General features: G+C 38.9%; 2 protein-coding genes and 1 pseudogene across 2 annotated transcripts; all 3 read left to right on the plus strand.

The window, feature by feature from the left end:
* Nucleotides 1-2,861: 2,861 nt before the first annotated feature.
* On the plus strand, nt 2,862-10,555 carry LOC115690363 (jacalin-related lectin 4-like). The gene is made up of 8 exons (XM_056304747.1): nt 2,862-3,348; nt 5,268-6,249; nt 6,545-6,985; nt 7,228-7,674; nt 8,241-8,711; nt 8,831-9,280; nt 9,454-9,906; nt 10,109-10,555. The coding sequence occupies exons 1-8, from the start codon at nt 2,864-2,866 to the stop codon at nt 10,388-10,390; spliced, it is 4,011 nt and encodes a 1,336-aa protein (XP_056160722.1). The 5' UTR covers nt 2,862-2,863; the 3' UTR covers nt 10,391-10,555.
* Nucleotides 10,556-12,975: 2,420 nt separating this feature from the next.
* LOC130135508 (probable protein S-acyltransferase 23) lies at nt 12,976-15,741 on the plus strand (annotated as a pseudogene).
* Nucleotides 15,742-16,357: 616 nt separating this feature from the next.
* On the plus strand, nt 16,358-24,419 carry LOC115664695 (jacalin-related lectin 4-like). The gene is made up of 9 exons (XM_056304982.1): nt 16,358-16,548; nt 17,058-17,423; nt 19,036-20,023; nt 20,600-21,046; nt 21,206-21,652; nt 22,216-22,686; nt 22,806-23,258; nt 23,429-23,852; nt 23,962-24,419. The coding sequence occupies exons 1-9, from the start codon at nt 16,361-16,363 to the stop codon at nt 24,357-24,359; spliced, it is 4,182 nt and encodes a 1,393-aa protein (XP_056160957.1). The 5' UTR covers nt 16,358-16,360; the 3' UTR covers nt 24,360-24,419.
* The last annotated feature ends 1,531 nt before the right edge of the window (nt 24,420-25,950 follow it).

The following is a 25,950-nucleotide window of genomic DNA, read 5'->3' on the forward strand; positions in this document are numbered from 1 at the left end:
GTGTTCTTTTTTGTTCGATGAGTATGCGAATAACCCAGCACATGTTATTGGTTATTTCAATCTTTTCTTTCTGGCTTGCACTGAGTGTCTTTGTGATTAATCCCATCGTATTGAGACGTTACTGAAGTTGCTTTTCTGCATTGCAGGAGCAACGTGTTGATGTAGGGACAGAACTTAAGTCTTTGATTTGACAAGGCTCACAAATTGCAGTTGGGGAATGCTTTGCAACTTCAATTCAGTATGGGCTGTTCTGAGTTGCATTCAAGTTTACGATAATGGGTGAAGATGGTTTCTTTTGTGTTGTATCCCAGTTTTGATCGGTTTGCTCCATTGATAAGTCCCATATCCTTTCTTTTTCCCTTGTTACTTATGTTTTATTGCTCTGAGAGCTCTTGGATGTTTGATAGGTTTGAGAAGTCTAGCAAACCAGGAAGTTTGGACTGCTGAAAGTGTTTCCAGAGTTTGTTCTTTTCTTTTGGTGGTCTCTGAGGCATGCCCTCCAGGGCAGGTCGAGTTGGGTCAGGCACTCTTTCATTTTGGCTCGGTTCGAATCGGGTGTCATGAAAATCCAAATCGTTGACACTCTTAACCGTGATGATGAAACTTTGACTTGACCTACTTAAGGTTTTGAGGTTTGATTATTTTCTTGCACTTAATTATTTTGATTTATCGAGTGTTAAATTATTTAGTTGCACAATCGCATGATCACATCTCCCATGTTAGTGGCTTAAAATTAAAATTGACCAAAATTGCTTTCAAATTTTTTTTCGAAATAGAAAGAAGAGGTACCAAAATGGCATTATATTTTTCTAGTATAACCAAGTCTCCGTATCCACAAAATCTCTTATTCGCAAAAGTAAAATGTTCTCTAACATTTTACTTGGGTTACTAATCGAAACATAATAGATTAGTAGATGCTCCAAAATAAATCAAATTGCAGGCTTAAATGATTGAAATTAAGAAATCAAGTTGCGATTGGTAAGGTTTAAGAGAGCCTCGCACTAAATATGGCAATTATCTCGTGAGAAAACATTTGTTCCCGTATAGTAATTCATTAATTTTTTCTTGGCGATTCGCTTTTGGGATGATCATGACATGAAGAAGAAAAAAATTTACCATGGCAATGACCCGCATCTAATTCAAACAAAACTAAATATAACGAAAAAAAAAATAGAAAGAAATGTTGAAAGGGAATGAAATGTCCACCAAACTCACGTGAAACGCTCTTGGGAGTCGACGGTCAACCTGTCAACATGTTTATGCAGGTCTCGTTTAATTACGAATTAATACCACGAAAAATCTCAAACTGAGATACCTGTAATAATTTTATCTCGAACTAATTTTTTGATCACGAAAAATTCCAAACTGGTACACCTGTGGCAATTTTACCCCGAACTAATTTTTTGACTATCAAAAGCCATAAACCTGGTACACCCGTAACAAATTTATCCCGAATTACTTTCTTGACCACCAAAAACCCCACATTAGTATATGTGTGATAATTTTACCCCATACTAATTTTTTGGCCACCAAAAACCCCAAACTGATATACCTGTAATAATTTTATTGAAAATTAATTTTTTGACCACTAAAAAATCCAAACTGGTACATTTGTGACAAATTTACTCTCTATTAGTGTCCGGTAAATTAGATTAATATCACGAAAAATCACAAATTGATAAACTTGTGACAAATAGAGGGGTAAAACCCCAAACTGGTACACTTATCAACTATCACGTGTCATCAAACTTAGCAATTTGACTGTAAAATTTAATGAAAACTAACATAGGGTAAATTTGTCACAGTGTACAGGCTTTGGGGTTTTTGGTGGTCAAAACTTAGTTCGGGGTAAAATTGTCATAGGTGTACCGATTTGGGGTTTTGGATGGTCAAAAAATTAATTTAGGGTAAAATTGTTACAAGCGTACTAGTTTGGAGTTTTTTTGTGGTCAAAAATAGTTTGGGGTAAATTTGTCACAGGTATACCAGTTTTGGGTTTTTGGTGGTATTAACCCATTATTGCTGTCGATTTTCGTGTAAGTATTTTATATTCGGTTAATATGATGAAAAACTCTAAACTTGTATACTTATGACAAATTTATCTCAAATTAATTTTTTACCAACAAAAACATAAACTAATATATTTGTGAAAAATTTACTCTTTGTAAATTGGATTAATACTATTAAAAAAATTACAAATTGGTAAATTTGTAACAAACAGAGGGGTAAAATATAAACAGAGGTACACCCGTCACCGCCACGTGTCATCTAATTCAGCAATTTAATTTAAAAATAACAAAAGGTAAATTTATCATAGATATATCTATTTGGGATTTTTGACGATTAAAAAATTAATTTTAAATAAATTTATATACTAATTTGAGATTTTTAGTGATATTAATCTTTTATATTTGATTCTGCATTTGTACGAAGTTGAACGTACAATCCACGGGGAGAGAGAGATTTTGCACCTGCCATTCAATTGGTTTTCTTCTACAAATGTTGGTTTTTTTTTTTTTGGTCGAATTCTATAAATGTTAGTTGGAACCGATAAAATTTGCCAAGTAAATCCAAGTTGCAGACTTCGGATTTCGTAAAACCAATCACGAACAAGTCTCTAATTAAGTCAACTGACTTTTTTTGGTCAAATAAATGCATCCCACCAATCGTTTCGTCTTCCCCGAATAAATTATTGTACGACAAGGAGCATGCATGTTCAAATTGATCTCAATGTCAAAATGTGAATTGTCTCCTTGAACTCATCATGAAGAAGTCTCTTCTTAATGTCTTTTTAACATAAATACCCTACCCATATGGTCTCACGATATAAGTTTCTACACCACATACCAACAGGACAGGAACCATGTGTTCTCATCAATGGATACATGACGTATTCGTGAGTTTCAGAGGCAAGGATGTGAGGAACAACTTCATATCGCACCTCTTCAGCAGGCTGGACGAGGCGGGGATTGACTACTTCAGCGACGAAGACAAAGAGGACGCTGGGGAGGAGATCAATGACAAGCTCTCGAGAGCGATCCGCCACTCAAGATTCGCCCTCATCGTGTTCTCCAAAAACTATGCTGACTCCAAGTCGTGCCTGAATGAGCTGGTCGAGATCCTCGAATGCAGAAGGCAGCTCAAGAACCACGGTCACGTGGCCATTTCGGTCTTCCATGGCGTGAGCACGGACGATGTTTCGAAGTTGACGAGTGGAAGCGAGTTCGCGCGAGGTTTCGAGAGGTTGTGCGAGAGCAAGAGAGACGACGCGCAGATAAAAATATGGAGGGATGCCCTAGTAGAGGCCACGCATCTTTCCGGCTTCCATTTGCAGAACCACGCTTGTGGGTACGTACTTGTGATTCTTTCTCCATGTCGAAGCTTAGTATCGCCATCCATCCATGATTGTTCCTTTTTTTGAAGTTATTTCTTTGGTTTGTCTGCTTTGTAGACGGTTTTTGTGAAAAATCGACGGAATAGGTTTTCTTGAGGGAATTGAACTAGTATAAGTCTCTTTCGTCTTTCCAGAAAATTCTTGTTGCCATATTTTGAAAAATAATAACTAAGCCCTCTCTGTGAATCTTTCTTTCTCATTATGCTCTCCGCATCTCCCTCTTCTCAACCATGCTCTGCGTCGAGCTCGACTCAGATCTGTTGAGTTCAACTCGGATTTGACTCAGGCAGAGCTGTATGGGTTCTGGCTCAGCCCGGGTCGTGGTTGGTGGCGGGTGGTGATGGCGCGGTGGGGGTCTGAGGGGAGGGGCTGAGCATTGGGTGGTATAGATGGGGTTAGGGTTTTTGTCAAGCGAATTTTCATAGTAGGTGAATTTGAAACGGTGGGAAGGGCAAAATTGAAATGAAAATGACAAATTTGTAAATAGGACCAGATGTTAGATGCAATTGGAATGCTATTTGTAGGAATTCAAGGTTCATATCGTAGTAATTACATATTAAATTACGTATTTATTTAATACTTTAAATTTTAAGAACTTTAGGGTTGCCAAAAAATATTATATGATACGAGAGCCAATACTTTTTGATATTTTTTCCTTTAAAATATTAAGAAAGTCAAAGCAAAAAGCCGTTTTGAATTTCCCCAAGATTCTTGTATGCATTTTTGAGGATTAGGTAACCAAAATTAAAACTACAAAGGGAGACAAATGCAAACAAGATACTAGGTTTGAATCGGTTCACTTCCAAGAAAAAATGTATAATAGAGTCTACTAATTTTATTCCGCGACAAGTTCCTTTTGAGGTTTCATACCCCTTTTTGGGCCAAATTTTGGAGTTTCAGACTTAAAAACATGAGAACATAGTAGAAATTAGGAAAGTACTGACGAAGAATGCTTTTTTTACTTAATTTTAACTGTTTTATGGCCTTAGTCAGAAATGTGTTGCTTCTTCATAGTTCGTATGCATGGTACGGCGCGACGCAAGACGACCGAGAAACGCCAATAAAAGAGAAAAAACAAACAAACTAGACCCACCTTCCTTCCTCTGCCGCAGGATGAGGCTTCTATCGAAAGTAGAGCTTACTTGATGACCATTTCTTTATTATACATGTCAATGCCAATAGTGATTTAGGATACATTTGGTTTGACTTTGCGGGAATGCATTTGGGGAAATGCAAATACCTTTGGATTAAAGTGGTTTTTTGAAATGCAAGTAGTGTTTGGTAAGTATTTTTTAAAATTAACTTGGGCTAAAGGACTTTTGCTAATATTTCAAAAAAAAAGCTTCGGTGGAACTTAACCACCGGCCACCCTGCCGGCTAGATCTGGTTGCCGACCAACCGCCGATGGCCAGATCTAGTCGCCGGCCACCACCACCTGTGGTCGCCTGGGTCGGACTAGCCCTCAAGCGGCGGTTGCCAGCCGCCGGACCTGCCTCTGGGGAAGATGAACAGTCATGATGAACAGTGCAAGTTGCATTCCGAAAATGTAACTTCTCAAAGCACCTCCACTCTTGCATTGGCTGAAAGTCCCTTGGAGAGCATTCCAAATACAATTGCATCTCCCCAAAGTGAGTAAAAAAAGTTGCCAACACCATTTGCATTTGGCCAAGGGACTTTATAGCCCAAATGAGCATTCCAAATGCTGAACCAAACGGGGCCTTAATCATATGCTCGATATTCTTCTATGCATATCTCATACACCCACGTTTAATTAGAGCACAATGTTTTGTCATGCGTCATCTTAAACGCACATGTCTGTTTATGTTCTCATACATATTGCTCATACAATTTATGTACTTACTTTTAACATCAGCAATGAATCGGAGTTCACTAAACTTATAGTCGACTGCCTTTCCGATAAGATTCGTCAAACATGGCCTCTCTACTTTGTGAAAAATGCAATTGGAGTAGATCGTTTGGCAAACGATGTGATTTCCTTACTAAGGAATGGCCAAGAGGAGGCTGTGCGCATGATAGGCATATGTGGTGCGGAAGGAATAGGTAAGACAACGGTGGCCGGAGTTGCTTGTGAAGGCATTCGTCGTGAGTTCAAGTATTCTGTCTTTCTCGGTAAAATTGGAGAAGGGAATCAGAGTGATCATCTCGGCTTACAAAAGAAGTTACTCAGAAATCTCACGAAGGTGGATAGAGTGATTTATGACATTCACTCCAACATCAATGAGATAAAGCGTAGCATGAATCGTAAAAAGATACTTCTTGTTCTTGATAATGTTACTAAGAAAGAACACATGGAGTACTTCGGCGCCGGAGATCGAGAATCCTTTTTCGCCGGGAGTAGAATCTTGATCACGACAAGAGATCGACATTTGCTGAAAGATCTCAAGGTAGATGAAAAGTACATTGTCAAAGGATTGAGTCCAGACCACGCACTTCAACTCTTTTGTCACCATGCCTTCAAGAGATCAGAACCTAAACAAGGCTATGAGGAGTTGTCTCTCAGTCTATTTCATTATGCAGGAGGTCATCCATCGGCCCTTAAAAGATTAGGTTCCTACCTTAGCGATCAGTCAAAAGATAAATGGCATGAAATATTGGACAAGTTGGTGAGAAGCCCTTATCTTGATTGCATTGATGGATCTCTCCCATTGAAATCCGATGGGCCGCATGGAGATCAACAGGGCGGTGCTTATGATGATAAAACATACACTGGTGTAAGGCAAATTAGAGTCCTCGCTGACTCTGTTATCAATTCCATCACCATCGATTATGATCAAGACGGGTGTTTGGTGCGTTCTTTGGAGCACGGCAGACATCTTTGTGGTAACATTTTTACGGTTAGTATCCTTTTACTCTTAAAAATTTCATTGGGTTGTATGTTTTTTGGACTCTGGATCATCATGATTGAGAGAAGTAATCATGTGCTATATGACACAAGAAGCAAAAAAAACCCATCATATGATCAATATGAACTCTCATATAGCATTGTTGAAAGGAAGTCCGTGTAGATGGAACAACAAATCAAAGGGACAGACAAAAATCTAAAATTTAGGTTCCATATATGAACAAAATTACCTATTAATCTTGAAAGAGAATGGTGACACTTACAAAAAAATTTTGCACTTATTGCAGGTCAAACTAGATTATCCAAATGAATACCTGACTTCAATGTCAGGGCATATAAGAAACTACCAAATTCCTATCTTGATTCAATCTCTCAAATTCCATACCAACAGAAGGATATATGGACCATTTGGCTCTGGAAATGGGCTATCTTTTCATTCGGAAGTTGGTGGCCGAAGAATTATTGGGTTTCATGGAAATTGTGGCGTCCATCTTGATTCAATTGGAGCACACTTTGGGCCAATTTCTCGTGCGTATCCTTTTGAGGTTGTGGGACCATTTGGGGGTGATTATGGTACAGACATTTGGAATGACGGGAAATATACAGATGTGAGGGAAATCGTGGTAGGCTTCGATTCAACAATCAAGTATATCTCTATTTTATACGACAAGTGTGGACGTCCAGTTGGGCCCTTCATACATGGCACAGGTGGAGGTGAAACATATCGGGTAAGTCATTGCAAATTTTTTTCTTTTTTTAGAAAAAATTTTGGATTGTATAGCTGAGTTCCGCTCGTTTAAGTTATAGGGAAATATATGGGGCCAAAAGCAGTTAAAAGAAAAATCGGAAGAAATGAGACAACACAAAACCAAAAAAAGTGAACATAATTATCTCCTTAGAAATATGTTATTCTCTTGAATTTGTGTCTTGTTTTCCTCACCTCTTCTTGAATTTTGATTTTTTTCCTTAGATTAAGCTCGACCATCCAAGTGAGTACTTGACTTCCATCTCGGGCTACACTGAAGAAGTTTCTGAATGCACCATTTTTCAGTCATTGACAATCCATACTAATAGAAATGATCATGGACCGATTGGAACAGCTAATAATGGGAGGCATTTTTCATTTCCATACACCGCCGGTAAAATTGTCGGGTTTCACGGGAGTTGCCATGGCTCTCGTCTTGAGTCCATTGGAGCTTTTTATGAGCCAATTCCTCATATTCATCCTTTTAAGGTTTTTGGACCTTTTGGAGGCGACGGTGCAGATCGTTGGGATGATGGAAGATACGTTGATATAGAGAGGATTGTTCTTCGCTGCTCAGACTTCATTTATTCCATTGATTTTGATTATGTCAACCCGGATGGTTCTATTCGATCCACTAAGCATGGTCAAAATCTTGGGGGACATATATATGAGGTTGGTAAACTAATTTCCTTTATTACTTTTTCAATGTAAGGATCAGAATTGTGGAGGTTTCGATTGGAAATCGATTGAAATCAATCCCTAGGATTTCCATAAGGTGGTTGCTTGTAGTTTTTGAAGATAAGGCCAACTGAGAAGAAACTTTTAGGAACACTGGTTCGTTTGTTTTGCGAAAAATGAATGATTTGAAAAATATATTTTCAAAAATGATCACTTGTATGGCTTACAAAAATAAAAATAAAAAATGAAAAAAATTTCATCGTCCATAACATAAATTGTTATCGATAATGATTAATTATGATAAGCGATACAAATGATCATTTTTAGGAAAATATTTTTCAAAATTATTTATTTTCTGCGAAATAAATGAAACCTCAATATTATTTTCTTTGTTCTTTTGAAATAGAGGACGTGAAGTCTCGGCGAGGAAAAGAGAAGTTGATGATTTATATAACCTTTTAATTGATTATATTGGTTTGCATCAGGTTTACCAATGTTATGCAATGATTCATATCCATTGAACCCCTATATGATCTTGTTTAATGACTTGTAATTTGCAGGTTAAATTGCGTCACCCGCATGAGTTTATAACCTCAATTTCAGGTTTCTTCGCCGGCGTTATCAACTCGCTCACATTTCGAACAAACAAAAGAATATGGGGACCCTTTGGTAGAGAGGAAGGGGAGTACTTCTCTTTACCATCAGAAGCTGGGAAAATTATCGGCTTTTTCGGGACGGGTGGTGATTTTCTCGAATCTATTGGAGCACACATCGAGTTATACTCTAACAAGCTCTATCCCTTTAAGTCTGTGGGGTCATTAGGGAGTTCGAATCCGTCATTTTGGGATGATGGCGATAAGCATACCAATGTGAGGACAATCATTGTTGAATTTGAAACAAGCAAAGGGCCATTGATCCGATCAATCACATTTCAGTATGAAGAGGAGAACAAAGACTTGTGTCAATCGGAGACTCATGGTGGCATTGATCAAAACAAGTTTCATATAGTAAGGAACGTCGAGATCCATACGGTATGTCCCTTTGTACATACATATGCTTTGGAAAATCGTTACGAACTTGCATTGCCAAGATTGGCAGGACTCTTTCGAGACTTAAATCGTGAGTTTAATGGTTACATCTATTATTGCAGATCAAAATACATGATCCAAATGAGTATCTAACTTCAATATCCGGGTATACGTTTCAACCTAACAAAGAAACCTACGGACTTACATCTCTCACTTTTCAAACTAACAAAAGGACAATCGGGCCTATTGGTGTTGAAATGGGAAGGCACTTCTCATCTCCTGCAACGGGTGGCAAAATTGTTGGATTTTACGGGAAGAGTGGTACACATCTTGAAGCAATTGGAGCACATTTTGAACCGATTCCAGATCTCTACCCAATTAGATCAATTGGGCCATTTGGAGGCCAAGGTGGACGTGATTGGGATGACAAGAAATTCAACGGTGTGGTAGAGGTGCAGGTAATGCACAGCGATGTCATCCATTACATCATGTTTGTGTATGACAAGAGTGGTGAACAAGTTCGCTCAGGTATGCACGGTGGCCACATTGGAGAAGACAAGGCCAAATTCACCGTGGTTAGTGTTTTTCTCCCTCTTCGATTCGTCGTTGTTTACTTACTCATATCTCATTGGCAAAGACAATGTTGATATGTGTCTGGTCCCGTGATATCGTGAATTAAACTCGACAAATAGATCATGTTTATTCCACTCGTCCAATTCTAAGAGATACTTTTTAAATTGCGCAGTTTAAATTGGACTATCCATGGGAGTACTTGACATCGATCTCTGGTTATAAGCAAGAGGATGGTGATGACAACTACGATAATGCTATTGTTCAATCGCTCGCATTTCACAGTAATAGAGGAACATATGGTCCCTTTGGCAAGGAGACAGGGAAGTACTTTTGGTATCCATCGACCGGGACCAGAATCATTGGCTTTTATGGAAGACACGGTGAGACTCTCAATTCCATAGGAGTGTATGCGGAGCCCATACTGCACCTGTATCCTTTCAAAACCGTTGGACCCTTTGGAGGCTTTGAAGGGACTCTATGGGATGATGGAGTGCATACCGATGTGAGGGAATTTTACATAACTGAATACATAGGAATTCACTCCATCAGGATTGCGTACGACAACAATGGTTCCTTCGTGTTAGGCTCTGAACACGGCGAAAATGACCACCTTCGATGCAGCAGGGTTAGTCTACTCTCTCTCTCTCTCTCGTCTTTTTTCTGTCTGTAAGTCGTTCATGCATACATGTTGCTTTTCATAATGTTCATAGCTTTATGTAGCACAGTATTTTGCATCGAAGACCGAGGCACTTCTTATTGGCATCCGGTATCTCGAGCTTTCATACGTTTACACAAGCAAAACGTGTTTCGCTTTGCTACTCTTGCAGGCCATTCTAGATTATCCTAAGGAGCGTCTAGTTTCGATATCGGGATTGATGAGCGGAAATGGAAGCAGTCCTCGCGCTGTCATCCACAACCTGAAAATACTTACCACGAAGACCACTTATGGGCCATTCGGACTTTACTATGGAGCATGGTCAAATGGAGATAATGAAACGGTAACGGAATTTCGCATCCCATCGGAACCAGGCGGTGGCAGGATCGTTGGCTTTTTCGGAAGGACAGGATCACATCTTAATTCTATTGGAGCGCGTCTGGAACCATATTAATTAAACCTCCTCCCTCCCCCAAGCCTTTTTTCTTTTCTTTCTTTGCCTTGTGATCGTAAGAATCTTCTTCTTCGTTTCTTTTTTGAGGTGATGTTGACGTTACTCTCTTTTTCTCAAACGATGGTCATGGCAAGCGTAGCATTATCTGATAATTAGTTGTGAGGATGCCCCGAGGCGCAACTGAGGTTATATTAGATGGGAAAGTTAGTCTTAAAAGAGAGGAAAATGAAGATAACAATTGCATGAATAGTCATTTTAAGGCTATTTTTGAATTAGAAACAGAGATACATACGAATACATGGAGAGATTACTTCTCGACCATAACATAAAACCTCGGATTCTTTTATAGACCCAAGGGTTAACCCGGCACTCCATCTTCACGCTGTCTCATGAATTGGGAGCGAAATTGTCAAACGATCGATTTTAAATATGTATATAGCACGTGTAATATGTGTTGTACACAATTCACATCCAATATAATTCATTTGGATATAGTTTGTCAATTTTTCAAAACTAATAACAACTTTTTGTCTAAATATATGTCTTCTTGATAGTTAATTTTGTCGATTTGTTTACCCAAGAGTGACGTGCAAAAGAAGATGGAATGGACTAGGACAATCATGTGAGATGGGAACTCCTTGATTCCTGCACTGAAATTGAGTAAGGATTTATGTTTGTTATATTTTATATTTAGCTACCGCTAATATAATTTTAAGTTAAATAAAAATAAAATTTGTAGAAAATATAATTAATATTATGGTCTTAGTAGCTTCTTGTCGGAAATTATATTTACTATTTATTTTTATGCATAGCCGTAAGACTAATTTATAGATAGTTTAAGTAAACACAAGTTAATAATGTGAACTTATCACTGAATTATGATTATTGTGTCATTATTACATTATTATTGTTATCACTGTTTATCCATTGAGAAAAAAAAATAAGTTTACTATTTATTATCAACTATTTAAATTTAAAATAAACGCAATAATTAGATTAAATAAATAATAACTATAATTATCATATGGGACCAATAGAATTTAAGACATATTATTAGTTTCAACTTATTAGCTTACGCACTATTTTTTGAAGCAATATCTAATCATAATTCAATTAATAATCATGTTCTATATATTAATATGAGACACAAAACATTATAATCATTTATAAATTGCAGTAAATTTTCTATTACAAAACTCATGAAATCGAATTAGGCAAGCACCGGCCCAAGTTTGATGTAAAATGAGTGGAAAGTGTAGAAAAGTACTTTTGTAAAGAGAATAATTAATCCCTTACAAATCATAGTCCTATGTGTCAACCTTAATATATAGCAACCCATAGGAAAGACATAGTTATTATATATTTACATAGATATAGATTTTGCAAACCAAACTTAATTAATATTTTATTCTTATTCATGCTTTAATTTATTTCCATAAAATAGTTATTATGTTCCTATCTTATTCAATTTTGCAAGCTAAAGGTTTCGATTTGGTCTATGGTTGAGCAGAAGAATGCTTGGACCATATGTGAACCAAATGTGTAATTTTCGTTTGGCACCTTCAGAAAATGAATTATGAATCCCTAGCCTAAGTTTCAAAAAAAATCTGCTCTTCTTCATTACCTTTTTTGCCAAAAATTTGCTCATCTTCTTTTCTTCACTAAAGTAAAAGAGTTTTAAAAGAAACCAAAAAGACAATAATCATGAAATCTAGGGTTTTCATAATTTTTAGAATATTTGGAAATCTGGATCAAATGTGAAAAGAGTGGAAAGATCCAAATATAAATCATAAGGAGTTTGTATATATTAAAAAAAAATCAAAGAGTCAAAAATGGAATCCGTTAAATATTACTTAAGGGAAATTTTTTATGTAATTAACCGCATTATTGTTACATTGAGGAAATAGTAAAAAATTTCCAAGGAAATACTTAGTAGGAAGAGGTACATGAAATGTTGAAATTCTAATAATTACTAATTTGCAGCATTTAAACTCGTTAAAACCATTTGTTCTCTAACAAAACTCATGGAATCGAAAAGCACATGTCCTAAACTGAAGTAAAACAATTACAATATGTATGAAAGCACCCTTTATAAGGAGAATAAATCAATCTCTTACAAATCACAGTCGTATATGTCAACCTTGGTAGCAACTCTTAGAAAAAGACAAGGCTATTATATATTTAAAAAGACAAAGATTCTGCAAACCACGCTAGGCAGATATCCAATTCCTATTCGCGCTCTATTTTGTTCTCATGAAATAATTGTTCAATTCCTATCTTATTCAATTTCGCGAGCTAAAGGTTTCGATTTCTATGGTTGTGCAAAAGAATGCTTGGACTAAATTTGAACTAAATGTGTGATTTTCTTTTGGCACCTTCAGAAAATGAATTCTCAATCCCAAGCCCATTTCAAAATATCTGCTAAAAAAGAAAAGAAAAGGAAGGATAGGTTCGGGTTTGACCCAGAAATCGAAGTTGACCAGTGAGCAGGCGACGGTTATAAGGCATAAACCCCCAAACTAAACCACAATTCCTGCAATCACCATTCAACCTTTCCCGCAGTGATCGCCTGAGGTCACACTCGTATGGCTTCGTCGGATATCGAAGTCACCGAGTCCTCCGCAGCGGCGAACACCCAAAACCCTCCCAACGAAGCGGCCCCCGTCGATGAGTTCTCCGCCTCTGCCTACGGCGATTTGGAGAAATTGAGCAAGTTCGTGGAGCAAGAAGGAGCCTCTCTCGACACCCGATACTAACGAATACTACGCTCTACAGTGGGCTGCTCTCAACAACTTCGCCGACATCCTTCAGTACATCATTGAGGTATTGCTTTTCGTCGCTCGCTTCTTGTTCCTTTGCTTGCGTGTGTTAGTTGCTGCTGGAAGCATTTGCTTCCTACTTGTTTCTGTCTTAACGTACTAATTGTTGTAGCTCTTGATGTATGTCGGTGTTGGATGACGAATTGTTTTTAAAATGGCCATTGACGAATGGGGGTAAAGTGAATGTGAGGGGAAAATTACCAAAACAGTCCTAAATTTATTGCAATTGTGCCAATTCAGTCATAAATATTTTTTTGTGCCAATTCAGTTCTAAACCTTTTTTTATTTATGTCAATTCAGTCCATCCGGCCAATTTTGGCTGGCCGGCGCTGACGTGGACGCTGGCCGACATTGATGTGGTAATTTTTTAATATTATTTTTTTATTTTTTCAATTTTTTTTTCTTTTCTTTTCTTTTCTTTTTCCTTCATCTTCATCTTCACCCTAATGTGAATGACAACGTGAAGCAGACTGCACTGCATTGGGCCGCTGTTCGTGGAGCTTGGGTAGAGGCAGCTGATATAAATGGGTATCGGGTACTTATTCATTCTCTCATTTTTCTTTTGAGGTATTGTTGTTCTTATAGCATTGGCATGAAGTAAAGAACGAATTTGATAATTATAGCATTGGTGTGCCAGGTTTCGTCTTGAGTTAAGAAAGGATTTTGAGCTTTTCATGGGTGACTTTTATGCTGTGCTGATGAACAGTAATGTGTGATGCCACTAGCTATAGTGGTCATTTCAATTTTTATGAAACTGCTTCTGCCAAAGATCATGGAATTGCATCTTCTGAAGTCTGTGATTTACTCTGTTTCACTATATGTTCTCCTTTGTGTTCATTGAGAAGGGTTGTTCCTTTTCTTACTTCGTCTAGTGTTAATTTTTTTCCCTTTAATTAATGACCATTCTTCGTTTGCTAGCCTCTCCACCGCAGGCAGTTCATGTTGACGGCCTTCTTAAATCGCATTGTCACAAGGTATCGTGCTGATTATGATGCACTAGATCAAGATGAAAGAAGTCCTCTTCTCTGGATCTTAAGGCGCAGGAACGTCATGAAACTGCTTTCTGGAAAATAAGCGGACAAAGTTGGACGCACATCACATGTGTATCCTCCAAGAATAAAGTGTGTTAAAGGATTTATATAGAATCGTATCTTCATCAACCAATCTCAATATCACCACTACGCTATATCTCATGTTCTATTTTTAGTTAGATCTCATAATTTACACGATACTTAGAACAAGATTATGTTAATGATTTGTAAACTAATGGTGGAGTTTAACGTTAAATTTAGAAGGTTATGGTCATTACAATTTAAACAACCATAATATTTTAATCATATTCGTAAACTAACCATGGAATTTAAAGATCCGAATAATATATAATGCAAAGCCAATCATATCCGAGGTTTTTTGCTACTAGGAAGCCGGTGCACCTCTACCTTGTTAGTCATACATGACCCTTACCTGGTTGGAGGAAAACATGGTTTAAATTGTTTTTCTTAATGTCGAATAGATCTGGGGTCTTTTAACTTATCTTTTCTAGTGAAAAAAATGCATCACATTAATCATTGGTTCCTTTTTTCGTCCAGTAGATTATCGCACTAAACCCGATCACTTACTTGAACCCGGCGAGTTTATCTAGGCTCGGGCAAAATTTTATACGGGCTTAAGAAATATGTTCATGAGTGAAGCGCCCGAGTAAGGATTTCTAAGGTCGATACCCAAATGGGAAAAAAATAATAATTCAAAGACGATGTTGTTGGTCGTGATTTAAAAAATCGGGATAGCGAAATGACGAAGGACCCCGGATTTCGTGAGTGATAAAAATATTTCATTTCTTTTTATAAGTAATATAAACTATCATTTTTTCAGAAAATATTTTTTGTAACTTTTTTTGAAGAATAGGTTTACCAGTTATCGAGTTTTTTGAAATGGTGAAAGACTCTTCCGTCCGAAACCGAGCGCCGAATGCTCACGATGGCAGTGCTGCAATTTCCGCCAACATGAAGGGCAAAAGGATTTGCATGTGAGGGATAGTCGGCTTCTGCATCAGCTTGGGAGAAAGGCGGCGGCCGGGGTCTTAGTTTTTTGTGGATTAAGCAAAATGGGGGTGTTTCTAATGGAGCCACGGAGGAGGCGAAAGACAAGGCCGGCATGGAGCCGCGACGGAGATGGAAGAGATGAGTGGCGACTGCGATGTTACTTAAAATGAATAGTTTCAATCGGAATGGCTGAAAGTATCGATCAGATCTAGTATTGGTTCGGCTCAATCGGTCGGACAAATGAACTAATGACTGGAGTATATCGCTCACTGCATCTTTGACTTAGGTCTTTAAAAGGGGATAAAAAAAAAACAAGGGAGGGGATGATTCGGGATTCGCCCCTTTAGCCTCAAGGATCCAATGAATTCATTTAAAACATATAATCCGGTTCTAGGAAGAAAAAAAAAAGTCAAAAAAAAAAAATAGAACACACGATCCATTTAAACTGTTATTAATAGATTTTTACTTAACACTTCAATGTTTTAAATGATCAATCGAGAAAGTGGCAATCGTGTAAAATCTATTTTTTTACGGTACCGAATTAAAATATATCAGTGCAATCGCACTTGAAGAGCATAAAATCCACGCGTGCGGGGTTTCAGGTTTTTGTAACATCAAAATATGGCGGTTAACGAAATAGTAATATTCACACCATACAATATGCAAATCGAAAAAAAGTCAATTTAAGAAAAATCATCTTCCTGATCATCTTCAGCATCAAGCGGCAATGCCCCAGAAATTTCACCAACAGTGGCCTCGCCCCCACAAAGTTGCCAAAGAGCTTCTTCCGCTTTTCCTTTTCTCGATTCCGTACGAGCCATTTCGCCGTTCAGTTCATCGTCGTCGCCACCTGCCATTCAAAACCCAAACAACCCGACCCGACCCGACCCGATTCGGTTTGACGGAGCTCCACATCATCATCGCCTTCTTCGCTTGGTTTCGCTTCCAGCGTCGTCTCCAAAAGCGAGATTGGGTGGAAATTCTGGCATCGGGAGACGAATCTCCATCCCCGCCCCCGTTCGCAGATTCTCCCTCGTGCGAGCAGCGATCGAACTTCACTATCCCCAATCTCTTAAATCAAACTCATAATCTATATAAACTCAGAGACCATGTCGACGACTTCCCCTCCTCCTCCTCCGCCGCCGCCGCCGCCGCCGCCTCTTCCTCGTCCTCCTCCCCGCCGTCCTCCTCGATGGAGGTACGATGTGTTCGTGAGCTTCCGAGGCAAGGATGTGAGGAGAAACTTCGTAGCGCACCTCTTCTCCGATCTCCGGCGGGCCTCCATCCAATTCTTCAGGTGACGTGGCAAATCGTTTTTTCCCTTTTTTTTCCCCATCCAATGGGATTAAATGAAAAGAAAAACAATAATAATAATTAATAATTAATAATAGAAATCTATTCGGACCACCTAATTTCTCTCTCTTCCCCCCCCCCCCCTCCCGGGTCAGTCCACGCCGCCGCCTCTGAGCTTTGACCTCCGCGCCTCCCCCGCTGTCGCCGGCGCGTCGTCCGGATCGTGGAGCGGCCGAGGACGGAGCAAGGCTCCGTGGACGAACCGCCGCGCTGGGTCATGTGCCCCGGCAAAGTCACCGTTCGGATCCGGTCGGCTCCGCCGCCTTCCCCCCGTCGCCGTGGTTCCAGATCTGGTCGGGCAGAGCAGATATGTGCGGCAACGGAGGCGGAGGGGGGTAACTTGAGCGGTGGCGACGGCCGTGCCAGGGGCCGGTATGGGGGTGGCTGTCATGGCGGAGGAAGAGAGAGAAATGAAGGTACTTAACTTTTTAATGTGCGTGTCAATGCTTTCAGTGACAACGCGAGAGAAGACATTGGTGAAGAAATCAAATCCAAGCTTTTCGAAGCGATATGGCACGCGAGGATCGCCCTGATCGTGTTCTCCAGGAACTACGCCGACTCGAAGTGGTGCATGAACGAGCTGGTCGAGATCCTGGAGTGCAAGAAGAGGTTCGGGAACCATGGCCACCTTGTTGTTCCCATCTTCCACGAGGTAAAAGCCGGAGACATTTCGGACTTCGAGGGCGGAAGTGCATTCGCTCAAGGTTTCGCGAGATTGTGTGGAAAGGCGACAGATGAAGAGCAGATACAGAAATGGAGGGACGCCCTGAGAGAGACTAAGCAATTGACAGGATTCGGCTTGCGGAACGACGCCGGAGGGTACAGCATCTCTCCTTCTTCTTCTCCTTATTCTCCACCATGTTCATTGCGTTATCATTTTGTGGCTCCGATCATCTTGATTCTAGTTTAAATGTGTGTTTGATGTTGAATGTGGAAATTCAAACTCTTTCGAGTTCTTGCCATTTTTTGGGTACCTGATGGGCTCATACGAACCATTTCCGGGGAAGTCGATTTCCCCCCAATCTAAGCTAGTTCTCGAAAACAGTTTCCTTCAAACAAAGGGCCATAAGTTTCTTTTTCCTCCTCCTCTGCTATTATTTGCTACTTGCTAGGATTTTCACTCATTGGGGGACTTAATATGTTGATGTTTGCTAATCCTAACGTTGTGTAAACCGATATGCCGAATTTGTCCCCTTAATTAACATCAAAATCAAAAAAGATCTTTCTTTAGCAGTTATTGCAAGAGAAATTGGCCGAATATTTCTATTCATGAATAATTCGTTGGGGATCATGACAGAATATGCTACTTCATCGTATATTGCATAAACTGAAAAAATGAGATAAGGCGACGGTACAACCTCGTACCGTCTCGGTCTGTCACCTTTATGCTTGCCTTATGCCCATTGTTACTGTGCGTACTTGGGACAATCCCTGTCCCCAGAGCCAGTCGCCGCAAGACTCTTGTGGAAGCCTATAGGGAAGGTGTTAATATGGTTTTAGGAAGTGACCAGCTCTCCTCATTACCTCTGCATATTGCTTGTTCTTCTTTGTTTTCTGCAATTTTTGCAAAATTTATGTTCCATTTGTCATCTATATGAACCTCATTTATCAAACTACAGACGTATGATAAAGTCATAATCATTTGACAACCAAATGTCAAAACTTATCTACAATATATTACAATTATAGGATATTTTACCCACCTAATAGTAATGGCATTCTCATGCTTTGGGTTTAGAATCCCATGGTTGTGGGTTCGATTTTTGGCCTGGGGACACTCAAGATTTTTTTTTTTTTTGGGGCGGGGCGGGGGGGGGGGGGAGTGAGCATTGTTGTGAGTTGCTATGCTAATTCCCTTCTAAGTGACCAATTTACGGTTGTGTCATTGAATCATAAAAACATTTAGAGTATCTTGGAATTTTCATGTTTCGCTAATGATTAATCTGTCATGGTGGCACATCAATAAATCAAAACAATTTCAGCAATGACTAAGAAGTAAGAACTGACCTCTGTTAGCCTCCCTGTTTTGATTTTTTCCATTGCTGTGTCCTGCTGCTGTACTACTGCACTTGTACAATGAATACAAGTCTACTCTTGCTCAATGGATCTCTGAAACAATGTATAAAAAAGAGGGGGGGGGGGGGCGCGGGAGACAGTGACCTGGAACAGCATAAGTGCCTCCCCAGAACTTGTAAACAAGTTATGATCGACAACTTATACCATTGGACGTCCACCAGAGGACTCGCAATTTTGTTCTGATGTAAAATAATTGGCTATAGGCGCATGCTACATCAGCAGGAAACTCAATAACAAGCACTGATTTACAAGTTGGATGTTTTTTCATTCATATGAATGTGTAAAATCTTGAATATTTTGTCTCTTGGTGCATATTTACATTTATTTCTCTTATAACCTTAACTGCACAACATAGGGATGAAGGGAGACTTGCGGACATAATAGTAGAGTACCTTGTGGAGAAAATCCGCGAAACACGGCCACTCTACTTTGTGAAAAACGCAATAGGAGTGGATGTCTTGGTAGATGAGGTGATTTCTTTACTTGGAAAGGGCCAAGAGGAGGACGTGCGTGTGATAGGCATCTGTGGAGTAGAAGGAATAGGGAAGACGGTGGCGTCCAGAGTCATTTGCGATAGCATTCGCAGCGATTTTGAGTGTTTTGTTTTTCTTGATAAAATTGGAGAAGCAGATCGCAACAATCTTGTAGGTCTATTAGGTCTACAAAAGAAGCTGCTCCATAATCTCATAAAGGTGGAAGGATGGAGGATGTATGACGACATTCAGACCAACATTGATGAGATAAATAGTAACATGTGCCGTAAAAGGATACTTCTTGTTCTTGATAATGTTACTAGGAAAGAACTGATTGACTACTTCGGGGCCGGAGAGCGAGAACTGCTGTGTCCCGGGAGCAGAATTTTGATCACGACCAGAGACCAAAACTTGCTAAAAGATCTCAAGGTAGACGACAAGTACATCGTCAAAGGTTTGCTTCCAAATGAAGCGCTTCGGCTCTTTCGCCGCCATGCCTTGAAGAGAGAAGAACCTCAAGAAGGCTATGAGGAGTTGTCCCGAAGTCTAGCTCATTATGCAGGAGGTCATCCATTGTCTCTTAAAAGGCTGGGTTCATCCCTAAACGGCAAGTCAAAACATCAATGGCATCGGACATTGGAGAAGTTGGTTAAAAGCCCTTATCTCGATTCGCTCTTTCGTTCGTTCTTGTCAGTTGGGCCACATGGAGGTCAAGGCGGTGATGCTTTTGATGATGGGGCACACACTGGGGTGAGGCAAATTAGGCTCTACGGACAGTCAGTTATTGATGCCATCACCATCGACTATGATCAGGACGGGTGTTTGGAGAGATCCTCCCAGCACGGTGGACGTGTCCATGACAATGAAACGGTCAGTTTTGTGCCACTCTAGTAGACTGATTATGTACTTTACTGCTCATCGCTTATAAGAAGGTAAAGAGAGTCAACTACAAGTTCAATATCATTTTTGTGCGTCCATTATAGAATCTACCGCGAAAAGTTGATAGATAGAAGAATGTAGTAAGGTAGTCAGGAGTGATGGTCAACATGTAAACATCTACGGAAGTGTTAGTGTGTTACTGCTTCACGTAACTTTGCCAAGTATGAAGGTTCAAATTCTATCATTCCTTTTTTCTTCTTTTACGTATTTACTTCGTCTCTTTTGATTTGTTTATGGGACTTTATTATCTTGCCTTTCATTTACCGCAAAATCGGCATGCGGCAGCTTTGCTCACGGACCTACTTATAGCAAAAAACTCTAAACTCAAAACATTTCTTCGTTCCTTTTTCTATTAGGGATAAGTACTTAAACCAAATTCGGTCAAGTAATTTATCTTTCATGGTAAAGGAATTATATTGATCCAAAATAACACAAAAGCAATACATATTAGCTGTTAGATGGATGTGATGATGGTAACACTTACAAAAACTTTTGCACTTCTTGCAGCTGGTGAGATTGGATCATCCAAGTGAATACCTAATTTCTATATCAGGCCATATTGATGATTATGGTGGTCATGATGTTGTCCGGTCTCTCAAGATCCGCAGCAACAAGAAGACGTATGGACCATTTGGATCTGAACAAGGACAGCCTTTTGATCTCTCACATTCAGATGGAAAGATTATCGGGTTTCATGGGAAATGTGGCAGCCATCTCCACTCAATCGGAGCACATTTCGGGCCGATTTCTCACACGTATCCATTTGATGTCGTGGGACCATTTGGTGGTGATAGTGGTATGGACATTTGGGACGACAAAAAATATGCGGACGTGAGGCAAATTGTCATAGGCTTCGATTCAGCAATTAAGTCCATCTCTATCTTATACGATGAACACGGACGTCCAGTTGGTCCGTTCACACATGGCCCAAGTGGAGGAGGCCAAACATATACGGTGAGCTATGATATAAACATTATCAACATCGTCGTCTGGATGCAATGTGATTTTGTTGATGCCCTCGATGCTGTATTTTTTCTGGTGAAGTCTAATCTTCATTGTTATAGTAGATAGTTTTTCTTGAGTTCTTTAATTGTTATCCTTTTTCTTTCTCAGATCAAGCTTGACCATCCAAGTGAGTACTTGACTTCCATCTCGGGCTACACTGAAGAAGTTTCCGAATGCACCATTTTTCAGTCATTGACAATCCATACTAATAGAAATGATCATGGACCGATCGGAACAGCTACTAATGGGAGGCATTTTTCATTTCCATACACCGGCGGTAAAATTGTCGGGTTTCACGGGAGTTGCCATGGCTCTCATCTTGAGTCCATTGGAGCTTTTTATGAGCCGATTCCTCATATTCATCCTTTTAAGGTTTTTGGACCTTTTGGAGACGACGGTGCAGATCGTTGGGATGATGGAAGATACGTTGATATAGAGAGGATTGTTCTTCGCTGCTCAGACTTCATTTATTCCATTGATTTTGATTATGTCAACACGGATGGTTCTATTCGATCCACTAAGCATGGTCAAAATCTTAGGGGACATATATATGAGGTTGGTAAACTAATTTCCTTTATTACTTTTTCAATGTAAGGATCAGAATTGTGGAGGTTTCGATTGGAAATCGATTGAAATCAGTCCCTAGGATTTCCATAAGGTGGTTGCTTGTAGTTTTTGAAGATAAGGCCGCCTGAGAAGAAACTTTTAGGAATACAGGTTCCTTTATTTTGCGAAAAATAAATAATTTGAAAAATATATTTTCAAAAATGATCACTTGTATCGCTTACAAAAATAAAAAAAAAACGAAAAAATTTTCATCGTCCATAACATAAATTGTTATCGATAATGATTAATTATGATAAGCGATACAAACGATCATTTTTAGAAAAATATTTTTCAAATCATTTATTTTTCGCGAAATAAATGAAACCTCAATATTATTTTCTTTGTTTTTTTGAAATAGAGGACGTGAAGTCTCGTGGAGGAAAAGAGAAGTTGATGATTTATATAACCTTTTAATTGATTATATTGGTTTGCATCATGTTTCCCAATGTTATGCAATGATTCATATCCATTGAACCCCTATATGATCTTGTTTAATGACTTGTAATTTGCAGGTTAATTTGCGTTACCCGCATGAGTTTATAACCTCAATTTCAGGTTTCTTCGCCGGCGTTATCAACTCGCTCACATTTCGAACCAACAAAAGAATATGGGGACCCTTTGGTAGAGAGGAAGGGGAGTACTTCTCTTTACCATCAGAAGCTGGGAAAATTATCGGCTTTTTCGGGACGGGTGGTGATTCTCTCGAATCTATTGGAGCACACGTCGAGTTATACTCTAACAAGCTCTATCCCTTTAAGTCTGTGGGGTCATTAGAGAGGTCAAATCCGTCATTTTGGGATGATGGCGATAAGCATACCAATGTAAGGACAATCATTGTTGAATTTGAAATAAGCAAAGGGCCATTGATCCGATCAATCACATTTCAGTATGAAGAGGAGAACAAAGAATTGTGTCAATCGGAGACTCATGGTGGCATTGATCAAAACAAGTTTCATATAGTAAGGAACGTCGAGATCCATACGGTATGTCCCTCTGTACATACAAATGCTTTGGAAAATCTTTACGAACTTGCATTGCCAAGATTGGGAGGACTCTTTCGAGACTTAAATCATGAGTTTAATGGTCACATCTATTATTGCAGATCAAAATACATGATCCAAATGAGTATATGACTTCAATATCCGGGTATACGTTTCAACCTAACAAAGAAACCTACGGACTTACATCTCTCACTTTTCAAACTAACAAAAGGACAATCGGGCCTATTGGTGTTGAAATGGGAAGGCACTTCTCATCTCCTGCAACGGGTGGCAAAATTGTTGGATTTTACGGGAAGAGTGGTACACATCTTGAAGAAATTGGAGCACATTTTGAACCGATTCCAGATCTCTACCCAATTAGATCAATTGGGCCATTTGGAGGCCAAGGTGGACGTGATTGGGACGACAAGAAATTCAACGGTGTGGTAGAGGTTCGGGTAACGCACAGCGATGTCATCCATTACATCATGTTTGTGTATGACAAGAGTGGTGAACAAGTTCGCTCAGGTATGCATGGTGGCCACATCGGAGAAGACAAGGCCAAGTTCACCATGGTTAGTGATTTTCTACCTCTCCGATTCGTCACTGTTTACTTACTCATATCTCATTGGCAAAGACAATGTTGATATGTGTCTGGTCCGGTGATATCTTGAATTAAACTCGACAAATAGATCTTGTTTATTCCACTCGTCCAATTCTAAGAGATACTTTTTAAATTGCACAGTTTAAATTGGACTATCCACGGGAGTACTTGACATCGATCTCTGGTTACAAGCAAGAGGATGGTGATGACAACTACGATAATGCTGTTGTTCAATCGCTCGCATTTCACAGTAATAGAGGAACATACGGTCCCTTTGGCAAGGAGACAGGGAAGTACTTTTGGTATCCATCGACCGGGACCAGAATCATTGGCTTTTATGGAAGACACGGTGAGACTCTCAATTCCATAGGAGTGTATGCGGAGCCCATACCGCACCTGTATCCTTTCAAAACGGTTGGACCCTTTGGAGGCTCTGAAGGGACTCTATGGGATGATGGAGTGCATACCGATGTGAGGGAATTTTACATAACTGAATACATAGGAATTCACTCCATCAGAATTGCGTACGATAACAATGGTTCCTTCGTGTTAGGCTCTGAGCACGGCAAAAATGGCCACCCTCGATGCAGCAGGGTTAGTCTCTCTCTCTCTCTCTCTCTCTCTCTCTCTCTCTCTCTCTCATGCATACATGTTGCTTTTCATAATGTTCATAGCTTTATGTAGCACAGTATTTTGCATCGAAGACCGAGGCACTTCTTATTGGCATCGGTATCTCGAGCTTTCATACGTTTTCACAAGCAAAACGTGTTTCGCTTTGCTACTCTTGCAGGCCATTCTAGATTATCCTAAGGAGCGTCTAGTTTCGATATCGGGATTCATGAGCAGAAATGGAATCAGTCCTCGCACTGTCATCCACAACCTGAAAATACTTACCACGAAGACCACTTATGGGCCGTTCGGACTTTACTATGGAGCAGGGTCAAAGGGAGATAATGAAATGGTAACGGAATTTCGCATCCCATCGGAACCAGGCGGTGGCAGGATCGTTGGCTTTTTCGGAAGGACAGGATCACATCTTAATTCTATTGGAGCGCGTCTGGAACCATATTAATCAAACCTCCTCCCTCCCCCCAAGCCTTTTTTCTTTTCTTTCTTTGCCTTGTGATCGTAAGAATCTTCTTCTTCGTTTCGTTTTTTGAGGTGATGTTGACATTACTCTCTTTTTCTCAAACGATGGTCATGGCAAGCGTAGCATTATCTGATAATTAGCTGCGAGGATGCCCCGAGGCGCGACTGAGGTTATATTAGATGGGAAAGTTAGTCTTAAAAGAGAGGAAAATGAAGATAATAATTGCATGAATAGTCATTTTAAGGCTATTTTTGAATTAGAAACAGAGATACATACGAATACATGAATAGAGTACTTCTCGACCATAACATAAAACCTCGGATTCTTTTATAGACCCAAGGGTTAAGCCGGCACTCCATCTTCACGCTGTCTCATGAATTGGGAGCGAAATTGTCAAACAATCGATTTTAAATATGTATATAGCACGTGTAATATGTGTTGTACACAATTCACATCCAATATAATTCATTTGGATATAGTTTGTCAATTTTTCAAAACTAATAACAACTTTTTGTCTAAATATATGTCTTCTTGATAGTTAATTTTGTCGATTTGTTTACCCAAGAGTGACGTGCAAAAGAAGATGGAATGGACTAGGACAATCATGTGAGATGGGAACTCCTTGATTCCTGCACTAAAATTGAGTAAGGATTTATGTTTGTTATATTTTATATTTAGCTACCGCTAATATAATTTTAAGTTAAATAAAAATAAAATTTGTAGAAAATGTAATTAATATTATGGTCTTAGTAGCTTCTTGTCGGAAATTATATTTACTATTTGTTTTTATGCATAGCTATAAGACTAATTTATAGATAGTTTAAGTAAACACAAGTTAATAATGTGAACTTATCACTGAATTATGATTATTGTGTCATTATTACATTATTATTGTTATCACTGGTTATCCATTGAGGAAAAAAAATAAGTTTACTATTTATTATCAACTATTTTAATTTAAAATAAACGCAATAATTAGATTAAATAAATAATAACTATAATTATCATATGGGACCAATAGAATTTAAGACATATTATTAGTTTCAACTTATTAGCTTACGCACTATTTTTTGAAGCAATATCTAATCATAATTCAATTAATAATTATGTTCTATATATTATTATGAGACACAAAACATTATAATCATTTATAAATTGTAGTAAATTTTCTATTACAAAACTCATGAAATCGAATTAGGCAAGCACCGGCCCAAGTTTGATGTAAAATGAGTGGAAAGTGTAGAAAAGTACTTTTGTCAAGAGAATAATTAATCCCTTACAAATCATAGTCCTATGTGTCAACCTTCATATATATAGCAACCCATAGGAAAGACATAGTTATTATATATTTACATAGATATAGATTTTGCAAACCAAACTTAATTAATATTTTATTCTTATTCATGCTTTAATTTATTTCCATAAAATAGTTATTATGTTCCTATCTTATTCGATTTTGCAAGCTAAAGGTTTCGATTTGGTCTATGGTTGAGCAGAAGAATGCTTGGACCATATGTGAACCAAATGTGTAATTTTCGTTTGGCACCTTCAGAAAATGAATCATGAATCCCTA

The sequence above is a fragment of the Syzygium oleosum genome, unplaced genomic scaffold (genome assembly GCF_021117445.2).
Source record: "Syzygium oleosum isolate NSW1041296 unplaced genomic scaffold, Sole_v2.1 Sole_v2.33, whole genome shotgun sequence".
In the NCBI taxonomy this organism is placed as follows: domain Eukaryota; kingdom Viridiplantae; phylum Streptophyta; class Magnoliopsida; order Myrtales; family Myrtaceae; genus Syzygium; species Syzygium oleosum.